This window comes from Periophthalmus magnuspinnatus, chromosome 8, assembly GCF_009829125.3.
Source record: "Periophthalmus magnuspinnatus isolate fPerMag1 chromosome 8, fPerMag1.2.pri, whole genome shotgun sequence".
Taxonomy (NCBI): domain Eukaryota; kingdom Metazoa; phylum Chordata; class Actinopteri; order Gobiiformes; family Gobiidae; genus Periophthalmus; species Periophthalmus magnuspinnatus.
Window position 1 is genome coordinate 16,195,648 of NC_047133.1, and position 27,451 is coordinate 16,223,098.

The 27,451-nt window shown below is 42.1% G+C and overlaps 3 protein-coding genes across 3 annotated transcripts in view; 1 reads left to right on the top strand and 2 right to left on the bottom strand.

The window, feature by feature from the left end:
• Nucleotides 1-9,221, bottom strand: part of itgb3a (integrin beta 3a) — a 30,237-nt gene extending 21,016 nt beyond the window's left edge. The window contains exons 1-5 of the mRNA XM_033971361.2: nt 9,028-9,221; nt 4,419-4,504; nt 3,621-3,819; nt 1,668-1,920; nt 888-1,050 (exon numbers count right to left, since the gene is read on the bottom strand). Coding sequence (XP_033827252.1) covers nt 888-1,050; nt 1,668-1,920; nt 3,621-3,819; nt 4,419-4,504; nt 9,028-9,094 — 768 coding nt within the window. The 5' untranslated portion in view covers nt 9,095-9,221. The remainder of the gene's footprint in view (nt 1-887; nt 1,051-1,667; nt 1,921-3,620; nt 3,820-4,418; nt 4,505-9,027) is intronic.
• The window catches only part of tlk2 (tousled-like kinase 2), a 97,243-nt gene that overhangs the window by 57,085 nt on the left and 12,707 nt on the right, over nt 1-27,451 (bottom strand). The window lies entirely within an intron of this gene.
• On the top strand, nt 21,954-22,289 carry rprml (reprimo-like). Its single transcript, XM_033971431.2, has one exon. It carries the CDS (start codon nt 21,954-21,956, stop codon nt 22,287-22,289), a length of 336 nt encoding a protein of 111 aa, XP_033827322.1.

Sequence of the window (27,451 nt, forward strand, 5' to 3'; positions counted from 1 at the left end):
GAGCGTCAGGGGCAGAGGGAGTGACGGACACAGAGGTGGCAAATACACACTCAGGAAACAGCGAAAAAAGTTTAAAGACTTTTGTTAAACTACAGCGTTCTCATCCATAATATCCATTCGAATTTGCCCTCTGCCGATAATGACCCCAGTCCACAAAACAGCACTGTGAATCCAGAAGAGTTCTTTAAAAGTAAAACGACATGTGTCAGTTTACATCCACACAGCCAGGATCAGGCTGAAGCTGCGATTATTGCGAAGATTAACGATTGTGTTTCTACTTCCTGTGATAGTGACTCTACTTCCTGTTTGTTTATCTCCAGCCTTCTGTGCATTAAAAGCCTTTATCTGAACCACTGCCCCACGTTTCACTGATAATAACAACACAGTTTGGACTTGTATCTAAAGCAGAAGTGCAATGCTCCTTCTTCTCTCCTCCTCTCTCCCTCTCTCCTCTCCCCTTCTCTCTCCCTCTCCTTTCTTCTCTCCCTCTCCTCTCTCCTCCTATTTCCCTCCCCCTCTCTCCTCGCTCCCTCTCTCCTCTCCCATCTCTCCCTCCCTCTCTCCTCTCTGCCTTCCTCTCTCCCTCTCTTCTCTCCCTCCTCTCATCTCGCATTCTCTCTCCCGCCTTCTTCTCTCTTTCTCCTCCTGTCCTCTCCACTCCCTCCTTTCTCCTAAAGTACAAATAAAATGCTCTGATGTTTGTAACACTTTAGAGTCTCAGTGTCAGTCGTTTTACTGTAAACAGGAAACAGCGGACACATTTTTTAGCTTGTGGTGTGCGGTCCCTTCGCTGCCATATCCCTCTCTCGCCTGATTCTCCTCATGTCTATGGTCTGCGCTCTTTGTCTTTGTCTTTTTGTCGACATCGAGCGCATTCTTGGCGGTACCTTGCACACCACGGCCTGCATAATGGCGTCGAAGCCCCCTTCTGGAGAGTCCCTGTTCCTGGACACCCGCTGTTTCGACACCTCCTCAGTGAAACGGGCCACTCTCTCGGTCAGAGGCAGCACGTGCTTAAAGCCAAACTGAGCCTCGCACTTTTCATCAATGCTGCAGGGGGAAAAGGTCAAAGGTCAAACAGGTGTGGGTAAGTGTGAGTGTGAGTAAAAATAATTAAAAAAAAGAATAAATTAAAACTAAACGTAAATATTTAAATTAATAAACTTCTTAATAAAGAGTCAAAAATTTAAATACAAGATTGGAAAATGGCTGGTTGCACGTTGGTGATCATCTATTGTCTAAAAAAGTAGAATTTTGTAGAGATGCACTCATCTGATTCTGGTATCTGATTCCGATGCTGATACTACAAATTTGATTTGGAAATCAGCCTCTAAATATCGGTTCAGTCGATATCCTGGTTGGTTGACTATTTACAAGTCGACCCAGAAAGTCTCACAATGTTTGAATTTCTCTTTATACAGCTTACTTTAGAGATAAACACCATCTACATAACACATCTGGATCAGTTTTGTCTTATTTTATTTTTGTTTAAAGGAAATAAATGCTGTTTCAGTCTCTGCTCTGGTATCGGTTGATCTCGGGCATTGGCAGATGTTTCAATCTATAATATCAGAATTCGTATTAGAGATGAAAAAGACACAGCACATCAGTCTAACTGTAACAACAGTAACAAAAATGTAAAAGAGGAAATAAACATTGGCACTAACCCAAAGCAGGGGTTGGTGATGGCATCGGGGGGAGTCAAGTACATGTACGGGGACATGGTCTTGTCCACAAACGCTCCGAAGCCCATGCGGAGGTTACTTGTGATTTTACCCATGGTCTGGGCCAGTTCGCTGCCGAGAGTAACGAGTTTGGCCAAATCGTCCTTCATGGAATAAGACAGGTCCATGAGGTAATACAGGTCCACGGGGTAGTCCTCCACTTGTTTAACGGACACAGTGAAACGTTTGCTGTCACCTGGGAGAAATCAAACGTCAAGGGTCAAGGTTTAAGGGTCAAGGTTTAAGGGTCAAGGTTTATTGCTGCAGGCTAACATTTTGCTGCAGGTCAACAGAAGAAAAACAAACAAACCATTAGAAACAAACATTAAAATGTAAAGTACAAGCACGGCGCATGTGCAAAGGACCTAAACATAAACATACTGAAATGACTTGTTCAGGGCATTTATGACACCCCATGATTTCACACAGGGAGCTACGTTAAGCCTCCGTCCTGATGGGAGCTGTTAAAACTCATTATTAAGAAGATGGGAGGGGTCTTTTAAAATGGCCGCTGCCCGTCTCTGTACCCGCCTCGATTAAAGAAAAGCAAGATCTTTATTTACACAGCTGTTTTGAAAGTGATAAAACATGTTCTGTCTTGTCCCTTTAACCAAGAAAATACTAGAGAGATACTCGAGAGACTGAAGTTTAACAGTTTGAAAATGTGTCTCGCTAGTATAAAGGGATCATTATTTTATTTAATTACTTTGGAGCTTATGTTTTTGTGACTTTAAGGGCAATGGTATATGTGGTGAAGAGCTAAAAATAAATGGATAAACACTAAGCTCATTTTTTATTCATTAAAATGTGTTTTTCTGGGGTTAAAATGGTAAATGATCAAATTCTTAATAGCTCTTTTCCAGCTTACATCAAAGAACCACGCACCCATTCACACACACATTCATGTATGGTGGCTGGGTTAAGTGTCTTGCCCAAGGACACAACGACAGGATTCATCTGTGGGAGCTGGAATCGCACTGCCAACCTGTGGGACAGTTAACCTGACCGCTCAACCAATGATGTTTAAGAGTGGGATTTGAATGGGATGTTGCCCCAATGTAACAAAAATCTAACAAAAAATATATATAAATTTGAAGTTGATCTTGGTTCAACTTCACAGTAAGAACCAAGTACGCTGAGTAAGTGAAGCTGTCTATCCAGGAAACGGGGTAGGAAGTGGACATGACTGTTACTGATAGCGGTGTAGTTGGAATAACAGCAGTTTTTCATGATAATGGAGCTAAAATTAGTCAAATAAATTCTCGTGTTCAGCTTCAAGTCTTTTGCTTTGAATATTTCCTGTAAAAATAGAATATAATTTATACAGAGATGCTCATTAGGGAGGCACCGAACCAGCTTTTTCTGCTCGGATACTGACGCCGATCCAAAGGTGTACTACAGAATTTCTCTAGTAGAGGGTCTGCCACCTGCTTGTCGCCATGGAGATATTATTTCTTTACCTGGTATGTTCCACAGTACGGCATTGTACCAGACCAAGTTACTGGTCATATCTGCAGTGAGGCAACATCAAAGTCACAGAGCCTGTTTTTGAGCAATAAAACAGAACAGCGCCCTCTGCCTGTCAGATCCTCTCAGTCTTTATCGCAGTTTAAGACCAGACACCTCTTCTCCCTGGTATTTAACACTAGCTACACAGGATATACACGTGGTTTATTGTTCTTTTCCAATGTGTCGTTTTATCTGTATATTTGTTTTGTGAAGTGCTTTGGTTCATCTCAAGTTGTTTTAAATGTGATAAAGAAATAAACTTAAATTGAAGTGAACTATTACTTATCGTTTAAAGTAACTACGGCACAGCTTTGAACACTATTAAGAGGTGCTTTGGTTTTATTACACCAATGTATAGACCAAAGTGGGATATCGATGTGATCTTACCTGGCCGTAGTACCATACGCATTTTCTGGGGTCGTATTTGAGTGACGGTGCCCCCAGAGGCTTTGTCACTGAGCGAGGCGTCCTGGATGATCTGCACTGAGCTCAGGGGGAACTCCATAGAATCAGAGCGACAGCCTAGTTTCTCCAGGCTGGTCTTCAGATCACAGCGAGAAACACTGGAGCCGCCTTTACCAAAGTCCTACAACAACAAAACAACAGCACGAGGTCCATATTTGGAATTCCAACCACGAGTATCATAGCAACCAAAGAGCCAATCCAGAGCGAGGCTGTTGAAGGTAACTATCCCTGTCAATCAAATCTGAAAAGATGAAATTCAGCTCAAATCTTTCTCAAAATCACCACATTTGAAGATTTATAAGAGTCAAAATCTGTGAGAAATACTTTTACTTTTACTTTTTACTCTACATTTTTAAACAGGTACTTTAATACTTTTACTTAAGTAGATCTTTTCATGTGATACTTTTAGTTTTAGTTAAGTATTCTTTTTCTCCAGTATCTGTACATTTACTTAAGTACTTCTTCCACCACTGGCAGCTTTTACAAAAATACGTCTTTTTGTGTTTATTTGTGTTTATTTGTGTAATATTTACTCATGCACAAGTATAAAGTTGTGTACTCAGTTGTATCCAGCTCTGAACCAGGTCTAAACTAGTCCTGAACATTAAACTGAAGCTCTGTGTGTTTCTCTGTAAAACATGAACAGGCCATAGAGATGAGAGGAATGACTTTTCTGTCCCAACACGTTTGACTCCACAGATCAGCTGTCGTCATGGTTACCTCCTGAGAGCACCAGGCACAGCTCGGATCTACGGCCAGACACTGACGGCAAGTGGTCACTCCCCGAGACGTGCAGATGTTTGACCCTGGAATCAGACAAAAAAAAAAAAAAGGACAAAAAATGAGACAAAACACAGTAATACTAATGTAACTTATTTCACTTGATACTTTGCAGCTGATGTCATCAACATTACCTGGGGGTGTGATGCTAACTGTAGGCTCTACTCTGTCTGTAGCTCTCTTAGAGTTTAATCTGCGCTTTATGTCAACTCAGTCTGATCAGAAAGATCTGACTTATCTTAACTCCAACAGATGAGCTGATTTTTGATATTTACGTAAAACTTCAATAATGACAATCCTAAGATATTTTCCAAAATCAACATTATTGCAATAAAACAAGTGTAGCTTATACATATAAATCAAATATTAACATAAAACATAATTTATTAACATTAAAATATTAACACTGCATTACCAAACGCAAACCAAAACTTGGCTCCCACAGATGTTATTAAAAAAAATATTAACAATACATTCAGAGACTTCTTATACTCTAACATTGTTAGTCTTGTTTAAAAATTCACACATTTAGTTGTATTCAGAGTTAAAAAATATTGTATGGCTCTCACAGAAATACATTTTAAAATATGTGACTTTTTTTGGCTCTCTTGGCTAAAAAGGTTCCCGACCCCTGGTCTAAGTCTACATCTGATCCACAGCTCTTCATGGGGATAATAAAACCGTTCATTGGGGCTTTGTGATTTTTTCCCCCAAAAATGTATTTATAAAGTAGGATTCTTCTCCGAGCACATATGGTAAACAACACTGAGAACAGATAAACTAATGAAAGAATACCAATGCATTTCAGAACATGTTTGTAAAGGTCTAAACTAAAGGAAAAACAAGATTAGAAATATCATCAGATCCAGTCTGATCCAGATAACCGAAAAATTCAGTTCTGTCACTTTACAAAATGTTTTAGAATGAAGATGTTTGGCTGCTCTTCTTCAGTTCTGGTCAGATTACTGCTGGACACTGTCTTATATCTGTCTGAAGGGAGGGGCTAACTACACTGAAGCTAACACACCTGTTTGTTTACAGTTTCCATACTGCAGAACATTTCAAGCAAAGCAATAACATAACATAAACAGGTGGCAGACCCAGCACCAATAAAGTTACACAGTGTCCCTTTAAAATACTGACCATTAAATTGACCACATTTTCCAACATTGCAAAACTAATACTAGGCCAATTTAAGGATCCTGTATCACAGAAAAGTGACTCTTGTGAGGTTTAATCCATGTCATAATGCTGTTCCCTCCTCAAAAACAGACCTGAAGTTGTGTTTTGTGTAAAGTAACACTTTATTATTAGTCTGTCTACATCTCCAAATCTTAAAATGCTCTGTTCCACCTTGTGATGTCATGAAGTGGTAGTTTTCAAATTAACGGCTCCTTTTACCTTTAGTTCAGTAGAGATCGGCAATTCCAGGACTGAAATGATCCAAATGATTTTAGTGAAGGTGTGTGGAGTTTAAAAACACAGTGGAGCACTTCCTGTATTACCACATGATGACATCACAAGGTGGAACAGAGCGTTTTCAGTTTGAGAGAAGAACTCAACCTAAATATGCAGGATTTGTGTGTTAAACATGTGTGAATGAAACAAAACACAACTCCAAATCTGTTTGTGACGAGGAAACAACATTAGAACAGATCAGAGAATAGAGTCATATGGGCCCTTTAAGGTAATGTGGACCCTTTGATACAGCCCTTATGACTGTAATGAACCTGAATGAGTCTGAGGATGTCCACCACAGACGTGATTCACAGTTTCACAACTCGCTGAAGCATTAACACCGTTTCAACACCTCCCAAAGCCACATATGCCCTCGCTGTTTGTCCGTCTGGTCTCTTATCACACGCAGCTAATGGGTGTGGCCTGTTTAATGTTAACACTACTACGGCTGCTATTTCTACCACATGTTTTCAATGAGCAGAGTTTGCATTTTTTACACAAACAAAAGAGGTTGGGTTACACATTTGAAGAGCCATTGTGATTATATCTCGTCTCACAAAGCCCCTCGCTCTGCTCTGGACCCTGTGTAAATATATAACGTTGTGGAGGAGCCGTGTTGGCGTAACCTCGGTACTGTACATGGCTGAGTTTGTAGATCAAACCTGGATTGTTATTGTTCTGTGGTAATAACTGTTCTTCATATTTAGGCCTGTCATGATTTAGAACTGTCATTTTTGAGCTAAAGGGTTGAATAAATAACTAATTATAGATATATACTCACTACTAAGAGTTTTATTCTGCAGTTTATTTCTCACAGCTCATGTTTTTTAATCATATCGTACGTTTAAAATAGGGTTTTTGTGTTAGTGGTGTGAATTAGTTTCAATATTATTGTTTAATGTTTATATTTACTTCAGTGATCTATCGTACTATATGTATAAATGGACATAGCTAACCTGCTAGCCGCCGCGCTCCAAACAGGAAGTGATCATGGGCGCACTTCCGGCTCCATTGACTCTGGCTCCAATTCACTTTCTGTGTAAAAACAGTGTCCCCTCTCTCTGTAACTGCTGCTGTCAAACTCGTCCTTTTGGTCTTAAATGTTCATATTAACCCGCTCTACATGATCCTGGGGTTTTTATTTCACAATTTTTTCTGTAAATCAAGATATGAACAGTAATAACTGACAAATCAGGCGCCTTCTTTCCCTGAGGTCGCTCCTGCTAGTGTTAGCAACAGGTTTGATTGACAGCGTTGCTAAGGAAAGGGGCATTTTGTCCAGTTGACAGATTTAACTTCGGCTTGTGCTATGGATCAGGCCTGGACGACTGAAGGATTGCACAGACAAGGAAAGGGGAGTTACCTTCAGCAGCCTCGGTCCTGATTGGCTCTTTGGTTGCTATGACTCTTGACTCCGCATTAGCCCCTATAACTGCTAGCCTCGATGAGCTTCATTTGACTGGAGTCATCACACTCACTCAGTCCACCTCTTTACACAGTGTGGTCTTTTCACTATAATATAAATGCACCTCAATGCAAAAGTATTCTAAGTATTCAGAATGCAGTACTCAGATTGGACCATAGATCAGTATTCTGTGACTAAATGCATTTTCACAGTTTTCCATTACTGTTCGTCTATAATATAAGTGATTATAAGGTCATAAAACAAAAACTTGCTGTGTTTTACTCTAAACAATGATATGAAGTCATTCCTCTGCACTTTTGTGGTCTGTTTTGCAGCCAGTTCCATCTGTGTGAAATACTTGGAGCTCAAACAAGATTTTAAAAACTGTCTGACTCATTATGCAAAACGATTTACACATTTGTGCTAATATGACCTCTCCCTCCTTTATATTTCAAGAGCTTTACGATGTGTTGTAAATAAATATGAATCAAGAGACTCTTATACTCTGTGGTGAGCGACTTCAGCGCACACAGCCGCCCTGGGGCAGAATGATGGGGACATGGCGGCTAATCTGCCCATATATGGACTCTCTGGTTTAACTGTGCTTAAGGCTGCAATATGTAACTCTAAGAAAGTATGACATTTATTCTACTGTGAACAGGGTCACGTCTCCATAGAACTGACCTGTAATACTTGTTGACCTTGTGGTGTCAGCTGCTTGTTTCCATGGAGAGTTTAATGCCATACTGTGAAACATATTATTCCAGTACGTAACTCTTCCAAACCATGACATTAAACTATTTACATTCTACATTTATTCTATTGTGAGTGAGGACACCTCTCCATAGAGCTGACCTGTAACACTTGTCTCCATGGAAAGTTTAATTCCATACTGTGAAACATTCTCGCCAAAGCAGTAACATGTCAGACCCAGAACTGTTCCAAAGTGCAGCCTTAGATCATTTTCTATGAGTAAAGTTATTTTTCTATATTTTACACTTCAGGACTGACTCATACAAGTTTATTTCACAGTTAAATCCTTTATTACCCCATGGTTATATCCAAATATGATCAAGGCTAAGGACTAAGGACGCGCCGATACGATACTGGTATCAGATAATAATGCAGATATCGAAAATCTTCATGGATCAGATATCGGGTCTATGATACAGGTTCAGTTGGTGTCACATTTTGGTTTATAAACTGGTGAAATTAGATGATTTTCTGGACGTTATTGGCCAAAACTTCTTGTGAACTTGTCCTGGAGTTACTTTAAATTATTTTTTCTGAGTATAACCCTGGGTTTAATCCAAACCTGGATCACTGTATCCCCACACTGGGACACTGCACTTCCTTTCTTTTCATATGCGGAGTTTTTAAAAAAACAAAACTTCCAGGTCCTGGTTTGAATCATCTCTGTCCCTGTCAGACCCACTGCAGCTCCACTGCCTTATAAGGAGAGATGTGATGTGAGCTGCCATCAGCTTCAGCCATGGACCCACTAAACTGTTACTATGTTTGACTGTTAATATGAACTTTATCATCCGAGATGCGCAAATACAGCGGCCGCAAACCCGCTCCATGCCGCTAAAAGCTTGTGCGGGCAATGTCCAGAGAAGGCAACACCCCCCAACAAGAGTGGAGCAGGTGAAAGCGGTGTCAAAGTGAGGAAAAACTGCGACTTACCCAAAATGTCGTGCGCAAAAGACAGCACAAACAGCGCAAAGAGACAGCGGCGCCGCAGAGGGTCCATGTTGCGCTGCGGGGCAGGAGTTTGCGGTGTTTCGAGTTGTTCTCTGGTTTGCTCCGAGCGCAGTCCAACACTAAACCTCTTTCCTCATTCTTGGCCAAACAAGACGCGGGCTCTTGAGTAACGCACCCTGACAAACCCACGGCCCGCGGCCCGCCTCGCACCGCGGACGACGGCCCACCTCGCGCTCGTGGCTCATCACACTAGACAAACTGTGGTTTCACAAGTTCTAATCAGAGGAAGCACTTAGAGTGGATAAAGGCTTATAACTGAGTCTCACAAAGAACAGAGGGAGAAGAAAGACTCAGCTTTGGTACTCAAGTAAACATGCAGCAAAAATACTTAAATAAAAGTAAAAGTGTCACATGAAACAATCTACTTAAGTAAAAATATTAAAGTACCTGTTTAAAATGTACTTAATGAGTAAAAAGTATTTTTCTCACAGATTCTGAGTCTTATAAAGCTTCAAATGTGGTGATTTTGATAAAGATTTAAGGTGAATTTGGATCAACCAAAACAATTGTTTATTTTTTATTTTTTCTGTTTTTATTTGTATATTTTTGTTTTGTTTTGTAAACCCTCAGCCTTTTCAGCAGGTCTCACACAATAATAAAATTACTTTTACTTTTCAGTCAAGTTCAAAAATGCAGTGGAGTAGAAAGTACAGATACTGCTCTCAGATGTACTCAAGTAAAAGTAAAAAGTACACACTGTAAAATAATAATAATAATGTACTTAAGTATACGTTTGAGGTATCTGTACTTTACTTAAGTACAGTACTTCTACTTTGTTATGCTCCATTGCTGCAGAACAAAACCCAGCGATACAAATAGAACGATAAATTTAAAAAGCACAATTTAGCCTTTTTTGAGTTAATAGTGAAGTCATATGAATAAAAATACGGACCTATTTATGTATTAATATTTTATTTAATATTTATGATATTTACAACTCGACCTGTTTCAATTAATTTAAAATACTTTGGCCTGTGTGTACGAAGTTATTCAGGCTATTAATTATTTTATTTATTTATTTGTTTGAATTATTATTTTATTTTATTTAGGCCTATTTATTTATTTTTTATATCTCGGCCTGTTTACTGTAGCGTGTTAGCATACAGGCCTAGTCTAATGTGTACATCTTTTTTTTATTTTTAACTTGGTAAAACATTACATATGATCGGGCTTTTTCATTCGTATTCTTATTTATTCATTTATTTATTTTAATATTTTTCAAATTTTATTTCCTTATTTTTTGTACAAAACGTGATTACGTCAGTTAACCTTGTTTTGTTGAGTAACAGAACACATTATGGGCTGTAGGGGGTTTATTGTCTCTGTTTATTGTGACTTTTAGCTGCTGAAGAAATGAAACATTACAGATCTAATGGTAGTTTTTCTCATTTACACAGCAGTGATCGTGTGTGATAGTGCGACTCCTGGTGGACAACGTTCAAACTGCAGGTGTTTTATTCACTGCTGGGTTTTTTCCTTGTTTTATTTCAGTGACTTTGCCTGAGGCTGTCACAACACAATCACTCCATCTCCAAACTGTAATCCTATGTGCAAATATTCACACTTTGCAGCTGATGTCATCAACGTTCCCTGTGGGTGTGATGCTAACTAGAGGCTCTGCTCTGTTTGAGGCTCTGTTCGACTTTAATCTGAGCTTTAATGTAAGTTTACATGTAATTTGACCAGAAAGAGCTGATTTAGAACTACAACAGGTGACCTGATAATATTTGAGTTATTATGATTCTATAGGCCTATATATGCGTGTGTTTTTTTTGTGTGTGTGCGTGTGGGTAAATGGCTCTTATCTTAACCCTTCTCTCTTTCTTATCGTTCTTATTTTTTCTTTTCTTATCTTTCGTTGCCAAGTTACCACCTGCCCAAGTCCTGATCCTTGCATTGAAAAGAGTGACACCTTGAGGCTAAAACAGTCCAACACGGGGTGAGGGGCTTGAGTGTGGGGCTTGGGTGTGGGGCTCGGGTGTGGGTGAGGGGCTCGTGTGTGGGGCTCGGGTGTGGGTGAGAGGTAAGGGACTCGGGTGTGGGTGAGGGGCTCCAGTGTGGGTGAGGGCTCGGGTGTGGGTGAGGCGCTCAGGTGAAGGGCTCAGGCTCAGGTGAGGGGCTCGGGTGTGGGTGAGGGGCTCGTGTGTGAGTGAGAGGCTTGGTTGTGGGTGTGGGTGTGAGTGAGGGGCTCCGGTGTGGGTGAGGGGCGCGGGTGTGGGTGAGGGGCGCGGGTGTGAGTGTGGGGCTCGGGTGTGGGTGAGGAGCTCAGGTGAGGGGCTTGGGTGTGGGGCTTTTGTGTGAGGCTCGTGTGTGGGGCTCAGGTGTGGGTGAGGGGCTCGAGTGTAGGGCTCGGGTGTGGGTTAGGGGCTCAGGTGAGGGGCTTGGGTGTGAGTGAGGGGCTCAGGTGAGGGGCTCGGGTGGGACTCGGGTGTGGGTGAGGGGCTCAGGTGAAGGGCTCAGGTGAGGGGCTCGGGTGTGGGTGAGGGGCTCGGGTGTGAGTGAGAGGCTTGGTTGTGGGGGTGAGTGAGGGGCACGGGTGTGGTTGTGGGTGTGAGTGAGGGGCTCCGGTGTGGGTGAGGGGCGCGGGTGTGGGTGAGGGGCGCGGGTGTGGGTGAGAGTGACATTTCAGTGAAGCTTTTTGTGTCAGCCCAGTGGGACGGCACAGTAAGAGACACAGGTCAAATGGCAGCCAATTAAAGCCAAACAAGAAAAGGAGGGATGGAGAGAGGAGAAGGAGGAGAAGGAGGAGGAGGAGGAGAGAGAGAGGTCCTGACCACCATATGAAGCCATCTGTAGACCTTATGTGCCCAGTGGAGTGAAGAACGGATGCGTGTGATTGGGTTATAATAATAATTAGACAGTTGACAGTTTAATGGGGTCAAGGGTCATGGGAAAAGATTTTAAAGTTATATGAAGGTTTTTGTTTGTGAGGAGGATTTTGCTGAAGAAAGAAAAAAAAAACGATGGGGAGTTTACGTGCACTTGAGTGTCCCGGTTCTGGCGGTTTTCTAGTTATGGCGTTTACCTGCGCTCAGAGAAACTACGACACTCATGAACTCATGTCCCTGTAAACACGAGGCATCTGACCGTCCTCGATGTTTAGTGTGGTAACTATGGCAACTACAGCACGGATAAGGTAAGGCTAGCAGCGTCGCTCAACAACAAAAGACACAAGACAAACATTCAAATAAGATTATGAAACTACCGAAAGCAGTCACATCTTCAGAAGAGTCCCTAAAGGAGTGACCTCGAGGAAAGAAGCCACCGGATTTGTCTTTTATTAATGTTCATATCTTGATTTACAGGCACAATAGTGAAATAAAAAACCCAGGATCATGTAGAGCGGGTTAATACGAACATTTAAGACCAAAATGATGAGTCTGACAGCAGCAGTTACAGAGAGAGGGGACACAGTGTTTACATAGAAAGTGAAATGGAGCCAAAAGTGCACCCTTGATCACTTCCTGTTTGGAACATGGCGGTTAGCAGGTTAGCTATGTCCATTTATACATACAGTCTATGATGGACACTCAATAGAACAGCATACGCAAAAAACAAAACAACAACAAAAAAATAAAAATAAAAAAAAAGATTGGGAAACTCGAGCACCTGAATTATGTCACTTTACAGGTGAGACTCCCTAAAAACTCGGCATTTCGTCGGGGGGCGGAGCTTAACATTCAATTGTAGCTATGGCAACCCACTTTTAAACAGTGTTGCTCTATTCACCTGAGCAGCTAAGTCTAAAAAAACAGCCTTTTTGACAAGACAAAGTGAATTTAGAGCTAAAATTATAACAATGCATCAGAGGCACTGGACCACTGCCTCTTTGTACAAGTGGAAAAAGTTCACAATCTAGCTTAATTAATATATGTTTAATTACATTTTTTTTTTCTTAATGAGTTTGTTATTGTACTGTTTCCTCTATAGTTGACTTGCCGCTGCAGTAATGAGTCTGTTTCATACTGGGAGCATCCACAGGTGACCTTTTTAGTGCGATTCTGCCTGTTCTTAAAATAGCCCAATGAAGATGGATGTTTGGAGTCTGCGTTTGGTCCATACGCTGTTTACATAAATGGACATTGCTAACCTGCTAGCCGCCTCGTTCCAAACAGGAAGTGATCATGGACACACTTCCGGCTCCATCGACTCTGGCTCCAATTCACTTTCTGTATAAAAACTGTGTCCCCTCTCTCTGTAATTGCTGCTATCAGACTCGTCATTTTGGTCTTAAATGTTCATATTAACCTGCTCTACATGATCCTGGGTTTTTATTTCACTATTGTGTCTGTAAATCAAGATATGAACATTAATAACAGACAAATCAGGCGCCTTTGTTCCCCAAGATCACTCCCGCTAGCGTTAGCAACAGGTTTGATTGACAGCATTGCTAAGCGCCCCCTCATTGCTAAACCAGTGGTGTGGGTGGGAAAGGGCATTACCTTCAACAGCCTCACTCCAGATTGGCTCTTTTGTTGCTATGATACAGTCGGAATTCCTGATGTGAAACTCAGCTCCAGATTAGCCGCTATAACTGCTCTAGCCTCGATGAGCTTCATTTGGAGCTGAACGCTGTGGTGATGTCAAACTCACTCAGTCTGACTTAGTTCACTTCTTCCCACAGTCTGTGGTACATCCCTAATAATTAGCACTAGCCGTATATTAAATAGATTAAAGCTAAACACGGACACAGAGTTGATCTCATTTGCAATTTAAACCAGGATGAAAATGAGATTTTAAAGGTTTTTTCTATTAAAAGTCGATGTAAACAGCAATTAGTGAGCCAGCGTTTGATGCCAGACTTGTTTGGAAACTCTGAGACTCACGACGCTGCAGAGGTAAATCCACTCATTAAGTACATTCTGGTCCTTGGAAGTGACTCAGGGCCATACAGACCCAAACACACACAGCCCCAACACACAGACCCAAACACACACTACAAACACACACCCCAAACGCACATCACAAAAACACAAAAACAAAAACACACACACCCAAACACACACCTCAAACACACACCTCAAACATACAGACCCAAACACACACCTTAAACATACAGACCCAAACACACACCCAAACACACACCCCAAACACACATCTCAAACATACACACCCAAACACACACCTCAAACATACAGACCCAAACACACAGCCCAAACACACACCCCAAACACACAGACCCAAACACACACCTCAAACATACAGACCCAAACACACACCAAACACACACCCACAGTGTGTGTATAAAGAAGTGACTGAGTGACGTCACCGACGACGTTCAGCTCTAACTGAAGCTCATTGAGGCTAGAGCAGTTATAGCGGCCAATTTGGAGCAGAGTTACATATTTGAAATTTTGACCGCGAGTATCATAGCAACCAAAGAGCCAATCCGGAGTGAGGCTGTTGAAGGTAACGCCCCTTCCTGCTCACATCGCTGCTTTATCAGGGAGCAGGCGCTTAGTAACGCTGTCAATCAAACCTGTTGCTAACGCTAGCGAGAGCGACCTCGGGGAAAGAAGGCGCCTGATTTGTCTGTTATTAATGTTCATATCTTGATTTACAGACACAATAGTGAAATAAAAACCCCAGGATCATGTAGAGCGGGTTAATACAAACTTTTAAGACCAAAATGACGAGTCTGACAGCAGCAGTTACAGAGAGAGGGGACACAGTTTTTCAATATAAAGTGAATTGGAGCCAGAGTCAATGGAGCCAGAAGTGCGCCCATGATCACTTCCTGTTTGCGGCTAGCAGATTAGCTATGTCCATTTATATATACAGTCTGTGGGTATGAGGCTGAGGTTGTGGGTCAGACACTTTCTCTCTGTTGCCATAGGGATTTGTTCACTTAGTTTGTGTTGCTAGGCTGCCAATTCCCTCACGTTAAAGTAAAAAAGAAAAAAATGCCCCTCTCCTCCTCTCCTCTCCTTATCTCCTCTCCTGTCCCTCCTCTCCCTCTCTCCTCCCCTCGCTTCCTTCTTCTGGTTCTTCTTGTCTAAACCAAAATAACTTCACCAACCATCTGTCACTGGACTCGCAGGTCGACTGTTGCTTAGGAACAAGTCCGAAATTCACATTTGTGACAATATCAACATGTTTTTTTCACGTAATGGTGTAAATATTTGGTTTTCTGAATGGCACGATTTAGGGCTGAGTTTAAGAGCCGCTCAAACCCGCTCACCTGTTGTGTCTTTGTGGTCAGATTACATTGGAGCGAGGTTCAGGTTGGAGTCAGGCCTTGGGAGGCAGAGCTTCAAACGGAGCGGTGCCTTCAGTTAGCGTCACACCCCCGGAGAGTGTTGATGGCACCAGCTGCAAAGTAGTTTATTATAGTAGTTTATTTATTTATCTGTACTATTTATTGATACATTTGCTTTCTGTATTTTTTTGTTTTGTTTTTAATTATTATAATTTTTAAAATGTATTTTTTATTTTTTTATTATTTTTTTTCTAGTACTGTTGCATTTAGAAGTTGTGTATTATTATTTATGAAAAACTATAATAAATTAATAAATTAATTAATAAAAAATACAAATTATATTAAAATTAAATTAAAATAAATTAAAATTAAAATGATATAAATAAAAAATAAAATTAAATACAAATACAAAAATAGGAATAACATACAAATGAAATGCAAAAAATAAAAATTAAATAAGTTGAAATTAACTTAAATAAAATAATTGCCTGAAGATGGGTCAGTGTTTGAATGAAGGTTAAAATTTACAAAACTTTTGTTTTGTAAATTTTTTCGTGGTCCTTCTGGGATTAACTCCTAAATTTCCAATCAGTCTAATTAGGAGACAGATTATTCAGACAAAGATGGTGGTTTACCTGAACAAAAATAAATGTAAAAAGTGGCTGAGAGTCCTGAAGAACACGGCTCCTTCAGAATCAGTGACACTGTGAACATGGTTGATCTGATGTAGGAGAAGTTTGATTTTGCTCTAGAAAAGATATAAATGACACAAGACCAATGAGGTTGTTAGTTTCCCAAGCGTCACTGAAATAAACAGATCTGACTTCCTGACTCGATGTAGATGGGAGCAGAACAGGAGATTTGAAAACAGGAAAGAGAATTTTGAAATGTGTTTTTTGTTTATTAAAAAGCCAGTGGAGCGATGAGAGACTGAGGCTGATGTCTTCAAATTATGTGGGTTTTATGAGGACTCGGGCTGCAGTGTTTTGAATAAGCTGGAGTTTTTGGAGTGAATGTTTGGATAGATCTGTAAATACATAAGTACTGTAGTAAATGAAAATAAAAGCATGAAGCAATTTTTGTGAATCTGAGCAAGACACGGCGAGTCTGATGTATGCAGTGTTTGTGAGGTGAGAAAATGAGGCTTTGGAAAGATTATTAGTATGTTTGGGGAAATTTAGGTGTGGACCACAGACTGTATATATAAATGGACACAGCTAATGTGCTAGCTGCTGCGTTCCAAACAGGAAGTGATCATGGGCGCACTTCTGGCTCCAACTCACTTTCTGTGTAAAAACTGTGTCTGTAACTGCTGATGTCAGACTCGTCATTTTGGTCTTAAATGTTCGTATTAACCCACTCTACATGATCCTGGGGTTTTTATTTCACTATTGTGTCTGTAAATCAAGATATGGACATTAATAACATTCTCCCATGAGTATTTTCTGTATAAATTGTAGTTTTTGCATGAACTCCCCGTGCAGGTGTAGTCTTGTAAGTGCAGTTTGGCTCAGATACATAGAGAAATAATAGTAATCGTTTTGAGTTTTGACCATGCCCCCTTGCTAGTCAATCAGCCAAACCCCTGCACACGTCTTTAGTCGACTACGGCCCTAAAGAACATTGCACGAAATGTAAATCAACAATGTGTCGTGTGCTCATCGTCTCAATCGGCCTTTCATCAGAGTTACCTGCACAACTGTCACTGTGTGTGTCAATGGTTAAGACAGGGCATCTGATGTAAAAAAAAAACAAACCCAAAAACTGCCCAATGAAGTATGGCCGCCTAGTTTGCTGTGACAACACTTAACTGAAAAGGGATAAAGACAAAAATTGTGTTTAAAAAGAGCCGTGGACTGGATCAAAACGGTCACATTTCACACTAACTCTCTTACAAGTCCTGGATATTGATTCTTGGCTTACGTTGCGTTGGGGGATTTACACATTTACACTGCTCCTGCTCACACACACTTACACTGCTCACACACATTTATACTGCTCACACACACTTACACTGCTCCCACTCACACAACACAAATGAGTTCACAGCTTTGGCCTGAGGTTTACGGCTGTGTTTAGTCAAAGGATGAAAGAAAATGAGTTTGTGCATTCACTGTTTAAATCGTTACAGTCAGAGTGTGTGTGACAGGTGTGTGTGTGACAGGTGTGTGTGTGACAGGTGTGTGGGTGGGCAGGTATGTGTGTGGGGACAGGTATGTGTGTGGCGACAAGTATGTGTGTGAGTGAACAGGTGTGTGTGTCTGTCTGTGGATAGGTGTGTGTGTGGACAAGTGTGTGTGTGAACAGACGTGTGTGTGTGGGGGTGTGTGTGTGTGACAGGTGCATAAACATGTTCAAATCAAATACAACGTTTACTGAGAACTATTGCAATGCTGATTTATTCTTAATGACAAAAACACTGGACCTGACACCATTTATTTATGTTACAATCTGTTTTTTGGTTCAAAATGATTATCCAATCAGAAAGCAGAATGAGCCTCACATGACTCTCTCATTTGGGTTGACAGTTTCAGTGTCTGTCTGCAGAGACACATACAGGTCAAGAATCTGGACACAGGTCACTTTTGAACTATTGAACTGTAAGAGTGCAGGCTCCAGAGTCTTTAACAACGAGAAACAAAGTGCTTTAGACAGAAGACGACCACTGTGACTGGAGAAGTCTCACAATGTTTTTTGAATTTTCATTGTTATTTGAGTGAAACTTATTTATTTAATTTAGTTTATTCTTTCTATGTCAGGGACAGAGGACAAACTTATTAACACTAAAGAAAAGATGATTTTTCCCTGATTTAGCTCCTGCTACTTTACATCTGCAGTCCTTGGGCAGGTGAACACATTTCAATATAATGACATTATAAAACATTTCAACATTAACATGCAGGAAAGTACAATACAAATATAATGAAAAATGTCCCCATTTCCAATACATGATGTTCACACATAGACTACGACGCCATTTAAAACATTAAAACAGGAGCAGGTGTGATTATAAATGTTTATCTCCACATTATTTAAGTGCTGCGGTGGCTCCAGCTTTGCATGTCCTTGAAATGTTTCATTTTTGAGAAGTAAAATAACCAAAAGGTTTTTTACCCATTTCAGTTTTAGAGTGAATAGTTTTTAGACAATCATGAGATCTTGGATTAAAAGTTCTTCTAGTTCTCTGTTCTTCCCCCTCTCCCCAATGCTCCTCATCCTCTCTTCCTCTCCTCCCTCTCTCCTCCTCTCTATTGTTCAGTTTTTAGACATAGACCATCATGAGATCTTGTATTAAAAGTTCCTATGTCAAAGTTCAACAAACAGGTGGTATATTGAGTCGGTCTGTCGTCGTCGTCCCATAAATACATTTTATAAGAACATTTTATAAATACATTCATACAGTGTTGTTCTTCCGACAGATGCGATGTCCTGTTACGAAACGAAGGGCTGAGAGAAAAAATCTAAAGTGTTAAAGTTTATCATATCTACATGATCCAGGACTATTTATTCTCTTTAATTCATTTGGACACAAGACTCGTTTGTTGTTTCATTAAAATCTTGCTGCAGTTTTAAAATCAAGCTGGCCAGCAGAGGGAGCTCTCATACAAAACAGCATTATCTGCATATAAATGTATGAGGCTTTCGCTTAAATTGCAACCCCCCCATCAGCCTAAGACATAAACTACAGACTCATCCTCTATCATCATGACAGCTGCTGGTGAATGAAGCTCATCGAGGCTAACAGCTATAGCGACCAATTTGCAGCAGAGAATTTGTAATTCCGACCGCGAGTATCATAGCAACCAAAGAGCCAATCAGGAGAGAGGCTGTTGAAGGTAACTATGTTTGTAACAGTCGTCATTATGGGCTCTTTTCTCTGAACAGTTATAAATCCAATATTGACCAACCACAACCGTCAATGGTGACGCTTTTTAACGACTAAAACATCTATCACAAACTCAATCAATGATCAATACTGAGACGTGAGCACAGCAAATAACACTTCTACACTGATGAGGAGGGTAAAGTGTCCTGCCCAAGGACACAACAACAGCATTCACCTGTGGGAGCTAGAATTGCACCACCAACCTGGGGGTCAGTGGATAAACGCTCTACCGACTAAGCCACGACCCACATTTGAACCTCAGATTTCATTATAAAAGACGACTCTGCAGCAGGAGCCAGTTCAGTCACTTCATTGATGCTTCATGTGTGACTTTCTATATCCGCCCGGCAACAAGCGACACAGCTAAAAATACACCAAACTTTTTCAAACCACTCACACATTAAACCAAAACGAATCCAACGGTAGATTAGTCTGAAGACACAGAGGTAAGATTTAAATGTGTTCACTTTGTGACTAAGTGACAAACAATCAAAGAGCAAAGAGGCTTTAGATTCATCATCATCATCATCATCATCATCATCATCACCATCATCTTCATCATCATCTTCACCCTCCTCCTCATCACCATCATCATCATCATCATCATCATCATCATCATCCACCTCAACATCATCTTCATCATCATCATCATCATCTTCACCCTCCTCATCACCATCATCCTCATCATCATCATCATCATCCTCCTCTTCGTCCTCATCATCATTATCATCATCATCATCATCATCATGAAGAACCGAGAGAAAAAAATGTCTCACTGGGAAAAAAAAGTCTTGATGGGAAAAAAATCTAATGTCATCAAAAGTTTTTTTTCTGTTCCAGTTTAATTCATGAAATAAGTCATCACCAGTGAAACACTGAAGGACTGTGGGCGTTAAAGGGTTAAACAGCATTAAAGGGTTAAACAGCATTAAAGAGTTAAACAGCGTTAAAGGGTTAAACAGCATTAAAGAGTTAAACAGCATGAAAGAGTTAAACAGCATTAATCATGTTTAAGTGACTTTCTTGGCTCCTGACATTGGATGTGTCATCTGAAGGTGTGTGGGACTCGTGTGCGTGGGACTCATGTGGGACGTGTGTGTGGGACTCGTGTGTGTGTGTGTGTGGGACTGGTTTGTGTGAGACTCGTTTGTGTGGGACTCGTGTGTGAGTCTCATGTGTGTGGGATTCGTGTGTGTGGGACTCGTGTGTGAGAGACTCGTTTGTGTAGATCTTGTTTGTGTGAGACTCGTGTGTGTGGGACTCGTTTGTGTAAGACTCGTTTGTGTGAGACTCGTGTGTGTGAGACTCGTTTGTGTGAGACTCGTGTGTGTGAGACTCATGTGTGTGAGACTCGTGTGTGTGGGACTCGTTTGTGTAAGACTCGTTTGTGTGAGACTCGTGTGTGTGAGACTCGTTTGTGTGAGACTCGTGTGTGTGAGACTCATGTGTGTGGGACTCGTGTGTGTGGGACTCGTTTGTGTGGGACTCATGTGTGAGACTCGTGTGTGAGACTCGTGTGTAGGACTCGTGGGTGGTGGACTCGTGTGTGTGGGACTCGTGTGTGTGTGTGGGACTCGTGTGTGTGAGACTCGTGTGTGTGACTCATGTGTGTGAGACTCGTGTGTGTGTGGGACTCGGGGGTGTGTGTGTGTGTGAGACTCGTGTGTGAGACTTGTGTGTGTGGGACTCGTGTGTGGGACTCGTGTGTGTGCGACTTGTGTGTGTGTGTGAGACTCATGTGTGTGAGACTCGTGTGTGTGTGTGTGTGGGACTCGTATGCATCGGACTCGTGTGTGTGTGACTCGTGTGTGTGTGTGTGGGACTCGTGTGTGTGTGGGACTCGTGTGTGAGGGACTCGTGTGTGTGTGTGGGACTCGTGTGTGTGAGACTCGTGTGTGGGACTCATGTGTGTGGGACTCGTGTGTGTGGGACTCGTGTGTGTGGAACTCGGGTGTGTGTGGGACTCGGGTGTGGGACTCGTGTGTGTGTGTGAGACTCGTGTGTGTGAGACTCGTGTGTGTGGGACTCGCTTGTGTGTGTGAGACTCGTGTGTGAGACTCGTGTGTGTGTGGGACTCGTGTGTGTGAGACTCGCGTGTGTGGGACTCGTTTGAGTGTGTGGGACTCGTGTGTGTGGGACCCGTGTGTGTGGGACTTGTGTGTGTGGGACTCGTGTGTGTGTGGGACTCGTGTGTGAGACTCGTGTGTGGGATTCGTGTGTGGGTGAGACTCGTTTGTGTGGGAATCGTGTGAGTGGGACCCGTGTATGTGGGACTCGTTTGAGTGGGATTCGTGTGTGGGGGACTCGTGTGGGAGTCGTGTGTGAGCCGTGTGACGTCATACGCACCTGAGCGCCTGCTGCCGTGCCGCCCCACTGCGCTCAGCGGGGAGTTCATCATCACCCTCCTCTTCATCACTCTCCTCATCGTCACTTTAAGACGCTCCAGGGACTTGGCACAAAAGAGCCGCTCGCGGGCGAGTGCGGACGCGCGTGGGACCGTCTCCTGTTACACGCGCGGACAGACTGGAGTCAGGACGCGCGGGTTTTTACTCCCAGACGCTTTTACGCAGGAGCCTGTGGACTTTACGCGCGGAGCTGTGTCCAAACTCCGGACATTAAACACATGTTTGGTTTTATTTGTTCGTTTTATTTGTTTGTTTTCTCTGTTAGTTTTATTTGTTTGTTGTGACGCGCACATGACGCGAAGTTTAGGCTCCAGTTCTGGTTTCGCGGTGTCCATTTTGTGACAATCATTTCGGAAACATGAACGTGTCTTTGTTTGACATGACGCAGGGCGCGCTGTTCAACAGCAGTCAGACCATCGCGGGGACTCTGGCCAACTACTCCGGGAACGCCACGGACACGGTGGTGACGGCGGACGGAGGGGGGCCCCTGAACGCGCTGCAGGACGAGCGCAAACTGTTTGTGATGCGCGTGGTGCAGATCGCGGTGCTGTGCGTCCTGTCGCTCACCGTGGTCTTCGGGATTTTCTTCCTCGGCTGTAACCTGATGATCAAATCCGAAAGCATGATCAACTTCCTGGTGAAGGACCGGAGACCGTCCAAAGACGTGGAGACGGTGATGATCGGGCTGAGCTGAGGACGCATATGCAAAGACTCCCCGTGCGTAAAGCCCGTGCGTAAAGCTCGTGCGTAAAACCCGGCTGTTTACATGGAGCTGGATCAGTGCATTTGAATTTGCCAACTTGAACAAAACTTACATAGGTGTTTACAAGTTGTTACCTCATAATGTTTTGAGTTTGTTTTGGGGGATAGAGCTTCATGAATGTCCTGCAGCATGATTGTGAAGTTGAGTGAGGTGTTTTACTCTGGACCTGTCACAAAGTATTTTCTGATCTTTGTAACTTAAACTTTGCACGATTTGAAGTGTGTCACAGCTTTAGGAGTGACCCTGTCTCTTTGGCATGCTCATGTTCTGGACTCGTGTTTTTCTCAGACGTTTTTGCACTTTTCACTGAAGCTGCATGAGCATTTTGTACCAAACTGAAACTTGAAGAATGCAGCATGTGATTAAAATATAAAATGTATGGATTAAGTCAGATGTCCTGTCGTCTTTGGAGCACTTTAGACAACAATGTTTTTTGTGTGGACAATAGGGTTTGCGGTGAAGTCTTATCCCAGAAAAAACTGCGGGAAAACATCAGAATACACATTTTTGAGTGAATATTTAGCTTTGAAAATGTTGTGCCCTTTGTTCCAATTCTTTACTTATTGAAGAATTCATAAGGCATAACCAAAATCAGCTTGAAAGTGGAACATTTCATTATGGTTGTAAACATGTCAGAACTAAAAACTATTTCCTGCTCCTGTTTGCTCCTTCTAATAGATTTTAAATTCCTTTCCAAAAATTCTTCAAAATTCAAAATTATAGTGAGGTTTTAAAGCAAGATGCAGCAGTCATAAATAGATGTAATTACAAAACTGTGCCTTGGGTTTTCCAGCCCCGCTAATGTTATAAATTACACTGATTCTGTGATGCAGACGTGTAATTTTCTCTAAACTGGCTGTAAATTTATTTCGGCTTTGTCCAGCAGCAATCTACAACGCCCTCGTCTCACAATAACATCGTTCTACTCCAAGATGATTCACATTTTGGCAGAATAAAATGAGATTATAGAGACAAACAAGGGAACAACGCTACGCTCGTGTTAGCCGCGTTAGCTAACTTTAATAACCCATTACTCATCTTGACAGCGTGAACTCGTAAACTGTCTATTTTGAGACGCAAACCTAATTTAAGGTGTCGGAGCGAGATATTTGGGGGTTTGTGAGTTTAAATGCGTCTCTCATTTGCTTCGTCTCAATCTCCTTCTGCTGAGCGAGCCCCTGCAAAGCCGGGGATGTTCTCATGATTATTTCAGTACTTGTTAGGAGAGTCCGGACCGAGATGGATCCTTTAGAGGACACACAGCCATGCGTTCACACGTGTGACCACTGACCGTGTAAAAACAGCATATTCTCACATCCACTCCAAGTCCCACCAAAAAACAACATTAATAAGTAAAGATCACGAGAGAACAGAGCTGTAATGAGGCAGAAGACGACATGGCAAACGTAATGTGGAGTCTGTCTGCAGAGGAGAGTTTATCCACTTTATTAACAATGAGACAAACTTAGAACTATGTAAATAATAACAAACTCCTAACCACAGACTGTTTATATAAATGGACAAAGCTAACCTGTTAGCCACCACGTTACAAACAGGAAGTGATCATGGGCGCATTTCCAGCTCCATTGTCTCTGGCTCCAATTCACTTTCTGTGTAAAAACTGTGTCCCCTCTCTCTGTAACTGCTGCTGTCAGACTCATCATTTTGGTCTTAAATGTTCGTATTAACCCGCTCTACATGATCCTGGGTTTTTTATTTCACTATTGTGTCTGTAAATCAAGATATGAACATTAATAACAGACAAATCAGGCGTCTTCTTTCCCTAAGGTAACTCCTGCTAGCGTTAGCAACAGGTTTAATTGACAGAGCTGCTAAGCGCCTGCTCCCTGCTAAACCAGAGGTGTGGGTGGGAAGGGGCGTTACCTTCAACAGCCTCATTTGGATTGGCTATTTGGTTGCTATGATACTTATGGTCAGAATTCAAAATATGGAACTCGGCTCCAATTTGGCCGCTATAACTGCTGGCCTCAATGAGCTTCATCCACCTGTAGCTGGAGCCGAACGCTCTGGGGGATGTCACACACTTTTAGTCCACTTCTTTACACAATCTATGCTCCTAAACTCTTAATTAAAGGCTCTGTACCAGATTTTTAGCTTCTTAAAAACATGAAAAACAGAGCTAGTTCATTTTAAACATTTTGCAGTGGTCCAAAGTTTTTCCTCTCTGACCTTACGCATTCAGAAAATCCTAAATATTCACCATGATGTGCTTTTCACAACCCTCAGACACCAGTGCAGAGTTTTGTTGTCAAGTTAAAGCTAACAACTAGCATGCTAATGCGCACGTGCTGATTATCGAACAATAAAATGCTTTGTAAATAGATGCAGCAGACACCCAGTGTTCCACAGCATGGGACTTATCTAACTTACTGTATATTCATTGCGTTCTTAAAAGAGTGGGGTCACCTTTTACAGATCTGACCTGTAACTTGGCCTGGTTGCGTCACCTGCTTGTCACCATGGAGATAGATCAGTTTAAAGCCATGCAGTGGAACATTAATACAAAGAGATACACGGTAAATGCAAAGAGATACATGGTAAATGGTAAAAAAAAAAAAAAAGAGTATAGTTTCAACACAGACACTGGGGGTGAGGTGGGTTAAGAGTCTTGCCCAAGGACACAACAACAGCATTCATCTGTGGGAGCTGGAATCGCACCGTCAACCTGTGGATGAGTCGATCTGACCGCTCAACCAACAATGTTTACGTTGAGAGCGGGATTCAAACTGCCAACCTCCAGATCATTGGGAAAACGCTCTACCATCGGAGACCTGTTGCCGCCCACATCTCCATGGAGACCGCTGGTGGCAGACCCTCCAACAAAAAGCTCCATAGTGCCCCTTTAAGTCTGCAATAAAAACAAACTCATCAGATCTTTCCACATTAAGAACACGACCCCACTTTACATTAACGACATAACTGTTCCTGAGGCGCTAGCGTTAACTGCTTATTAGCGCTAGCATCGCAGATAAGACCCTATACAAACGCAACATTCTGTAATCCTCGTTATGTGCTCAGTGCCTCGGTTTAATGAGAGTCATTTCACCCGCTCAGATCAGCACAAACTACGAACTTGGCGTGAGAAAGCGCCCGTTCGGCTCGGGATCACAGCTCACACTCGCAACTCGCCCACAACTGAACAGCATATGTCTAAAGAGAAACACAAACACAATCTGCCCCAACCACACGCGCCGTTAACATCCTCCATTACGGCTCTCATCACATTATCTGCAAAACGACAGCGAATTCTTTGGAGACTGTTGCAAATGAGGTAGGGTTAGCGTAGCAGGAGGGCAGCGTCCAAACACGAGCTCCGGTTCAAACACTGAGAGGATGAGGGTGTTAATTGACCGCAGGAGGCAGGGAACCGGAGATTTTCTTGTTCGGAATTGTGACAACTGACCTTTGTGCTCTCAGCAAATCAGAAATAATAATACGGCTGTAACAGAGAGGTGGAAAAGGCGGCGATAATGGAGCCAGGAGAGGTTCAGGCTGACAAATGAGGCAAGGTTTGGACAGAAAAGATAATAGATTTGTTATAAGGAAGCGGTCTCCTGTTTAAAGAGGCTGTATTATGCAAAACTGACTCTTGGGAGGTTTAATCCATGTTCTAACGCTGTTACCTCCACTTTATTATTAGTCTGTCTACATCTCCAAAGCTCAAAATGTTCTGTTCCACCTTGTGATGTCATGAAGCGGTAGTTTTCAAGTTTACAGCTCGTTTTACCTTCAATAGAGATTGGCAATTCCAGGACTGAAATGATCCAAATAATTCTAGTGAAGCTGTGTGGAGTTTCAAAACACAGTGGAGCACTTCCTGTATCACCACATGATGACATCACAAGGTGGAACAGAGAGTTTTCAGTTTGAGAGAAGAACTCAGCCTAAATATACAGGGTTTGTGTGTTAAATATGTGTGAATGAAACAACAAAACATAACTCCAGGTCTGTTTGTGATGAGGAAACGTTTGAATAGCACAGTACGAGCCCTTTAAGCTTAGACCTGGGTGGTGAAGAAGAAATAGAGAGGCTGCAGAGGAAGATGATTTTGCTGCTGCGGGGAAGATAGGACAGATAAGGGTAGAGCTCAAATGTAATGATAAAGGAGGGGAGAGAGAGTGCATTTATGAATAGAACAATCTTAAAGGTGTTTTCCACTGACAGACATGTACCAAAGTTCACTTGATAGAATTTAATTTATTTACATGTATTTAAAGGGGATGTACCAAATTAATTTCTTGCCGCGGTTTGTGAATGCACCTTTTAGAGACAAAATAACACCTTTATGTGCTGTCTGAATCTGAGGAAGCTTTAGAGTTTGAATCGGCTGGAATCCAGAAAATAAGGGTGTTGCGCCGTTAGCATGCTAGTTTTTGTTAGAATTACTGTGAAAAACTTCACTCTGGCCAAAACATTTTAATCTGAGACTTTTTTTTTTAAATCTCAGAAACAGATAAAAATGGTTGGTTTAAAGGCCAAGATAAAAGTGGAGATGAGAGAGGAAAGGAGAGTGAGTAAGAGTGAGGGAGAGTGAGGGGGAGTGAGAGAGAGTGAAGAAGAGTGAGGGAGAGTGAGGAAGTCAAACTATATGACATTTCAGGACTCCATCAGTGTCTAATGAGACTCAGTGTATTCAAAGAATGAGGCAGGACTGAAAGAGAGAGAAGGAAAAAGTGAAAAGAGAGAAATAGAGCGAGAGAAGGAGGGAGAGAGAAAGAGAGAGGGAAATAGAAACAGAGAGGGAGAGAACAAAGAAAGAGAGGGAGAGGGAGAAAAAGAAGGAGAGAGAGAGGGGGCAGGGAGAAAGGAGACACAGGGAGAGAGAGAGAGGGAGAGAGAGATGGGGGAGAAATAGAGACAGAGAGAGAGAGAGAGGGGGAGAGAGAGAGAAGAGAAATTGGGAAACTGAAGTTTAGCTGCAAAAACACAGCTTGTCTCAGTGGCCTTTGCGTCTCAGTGCAGTTTAACAGGAGGACTGGTCAGCAGGGGTCAACAGATTTTGTGTCAGGGCAGTTTGAGGGGAGTAATAGCCCTCAGGACAAAAGTGTCCATCCTCTGTGTCCTGCAGTATC

Bases quoted from the DNA above. Each gene is read 5' to 3' on its own strand.
- rprml (XM_033971431.2), top strand. From the start codon at position 21,954: ATGAACGTGTCTTTGTTTGACATGACGCAGGGCGCGCTGTTCAACAGC.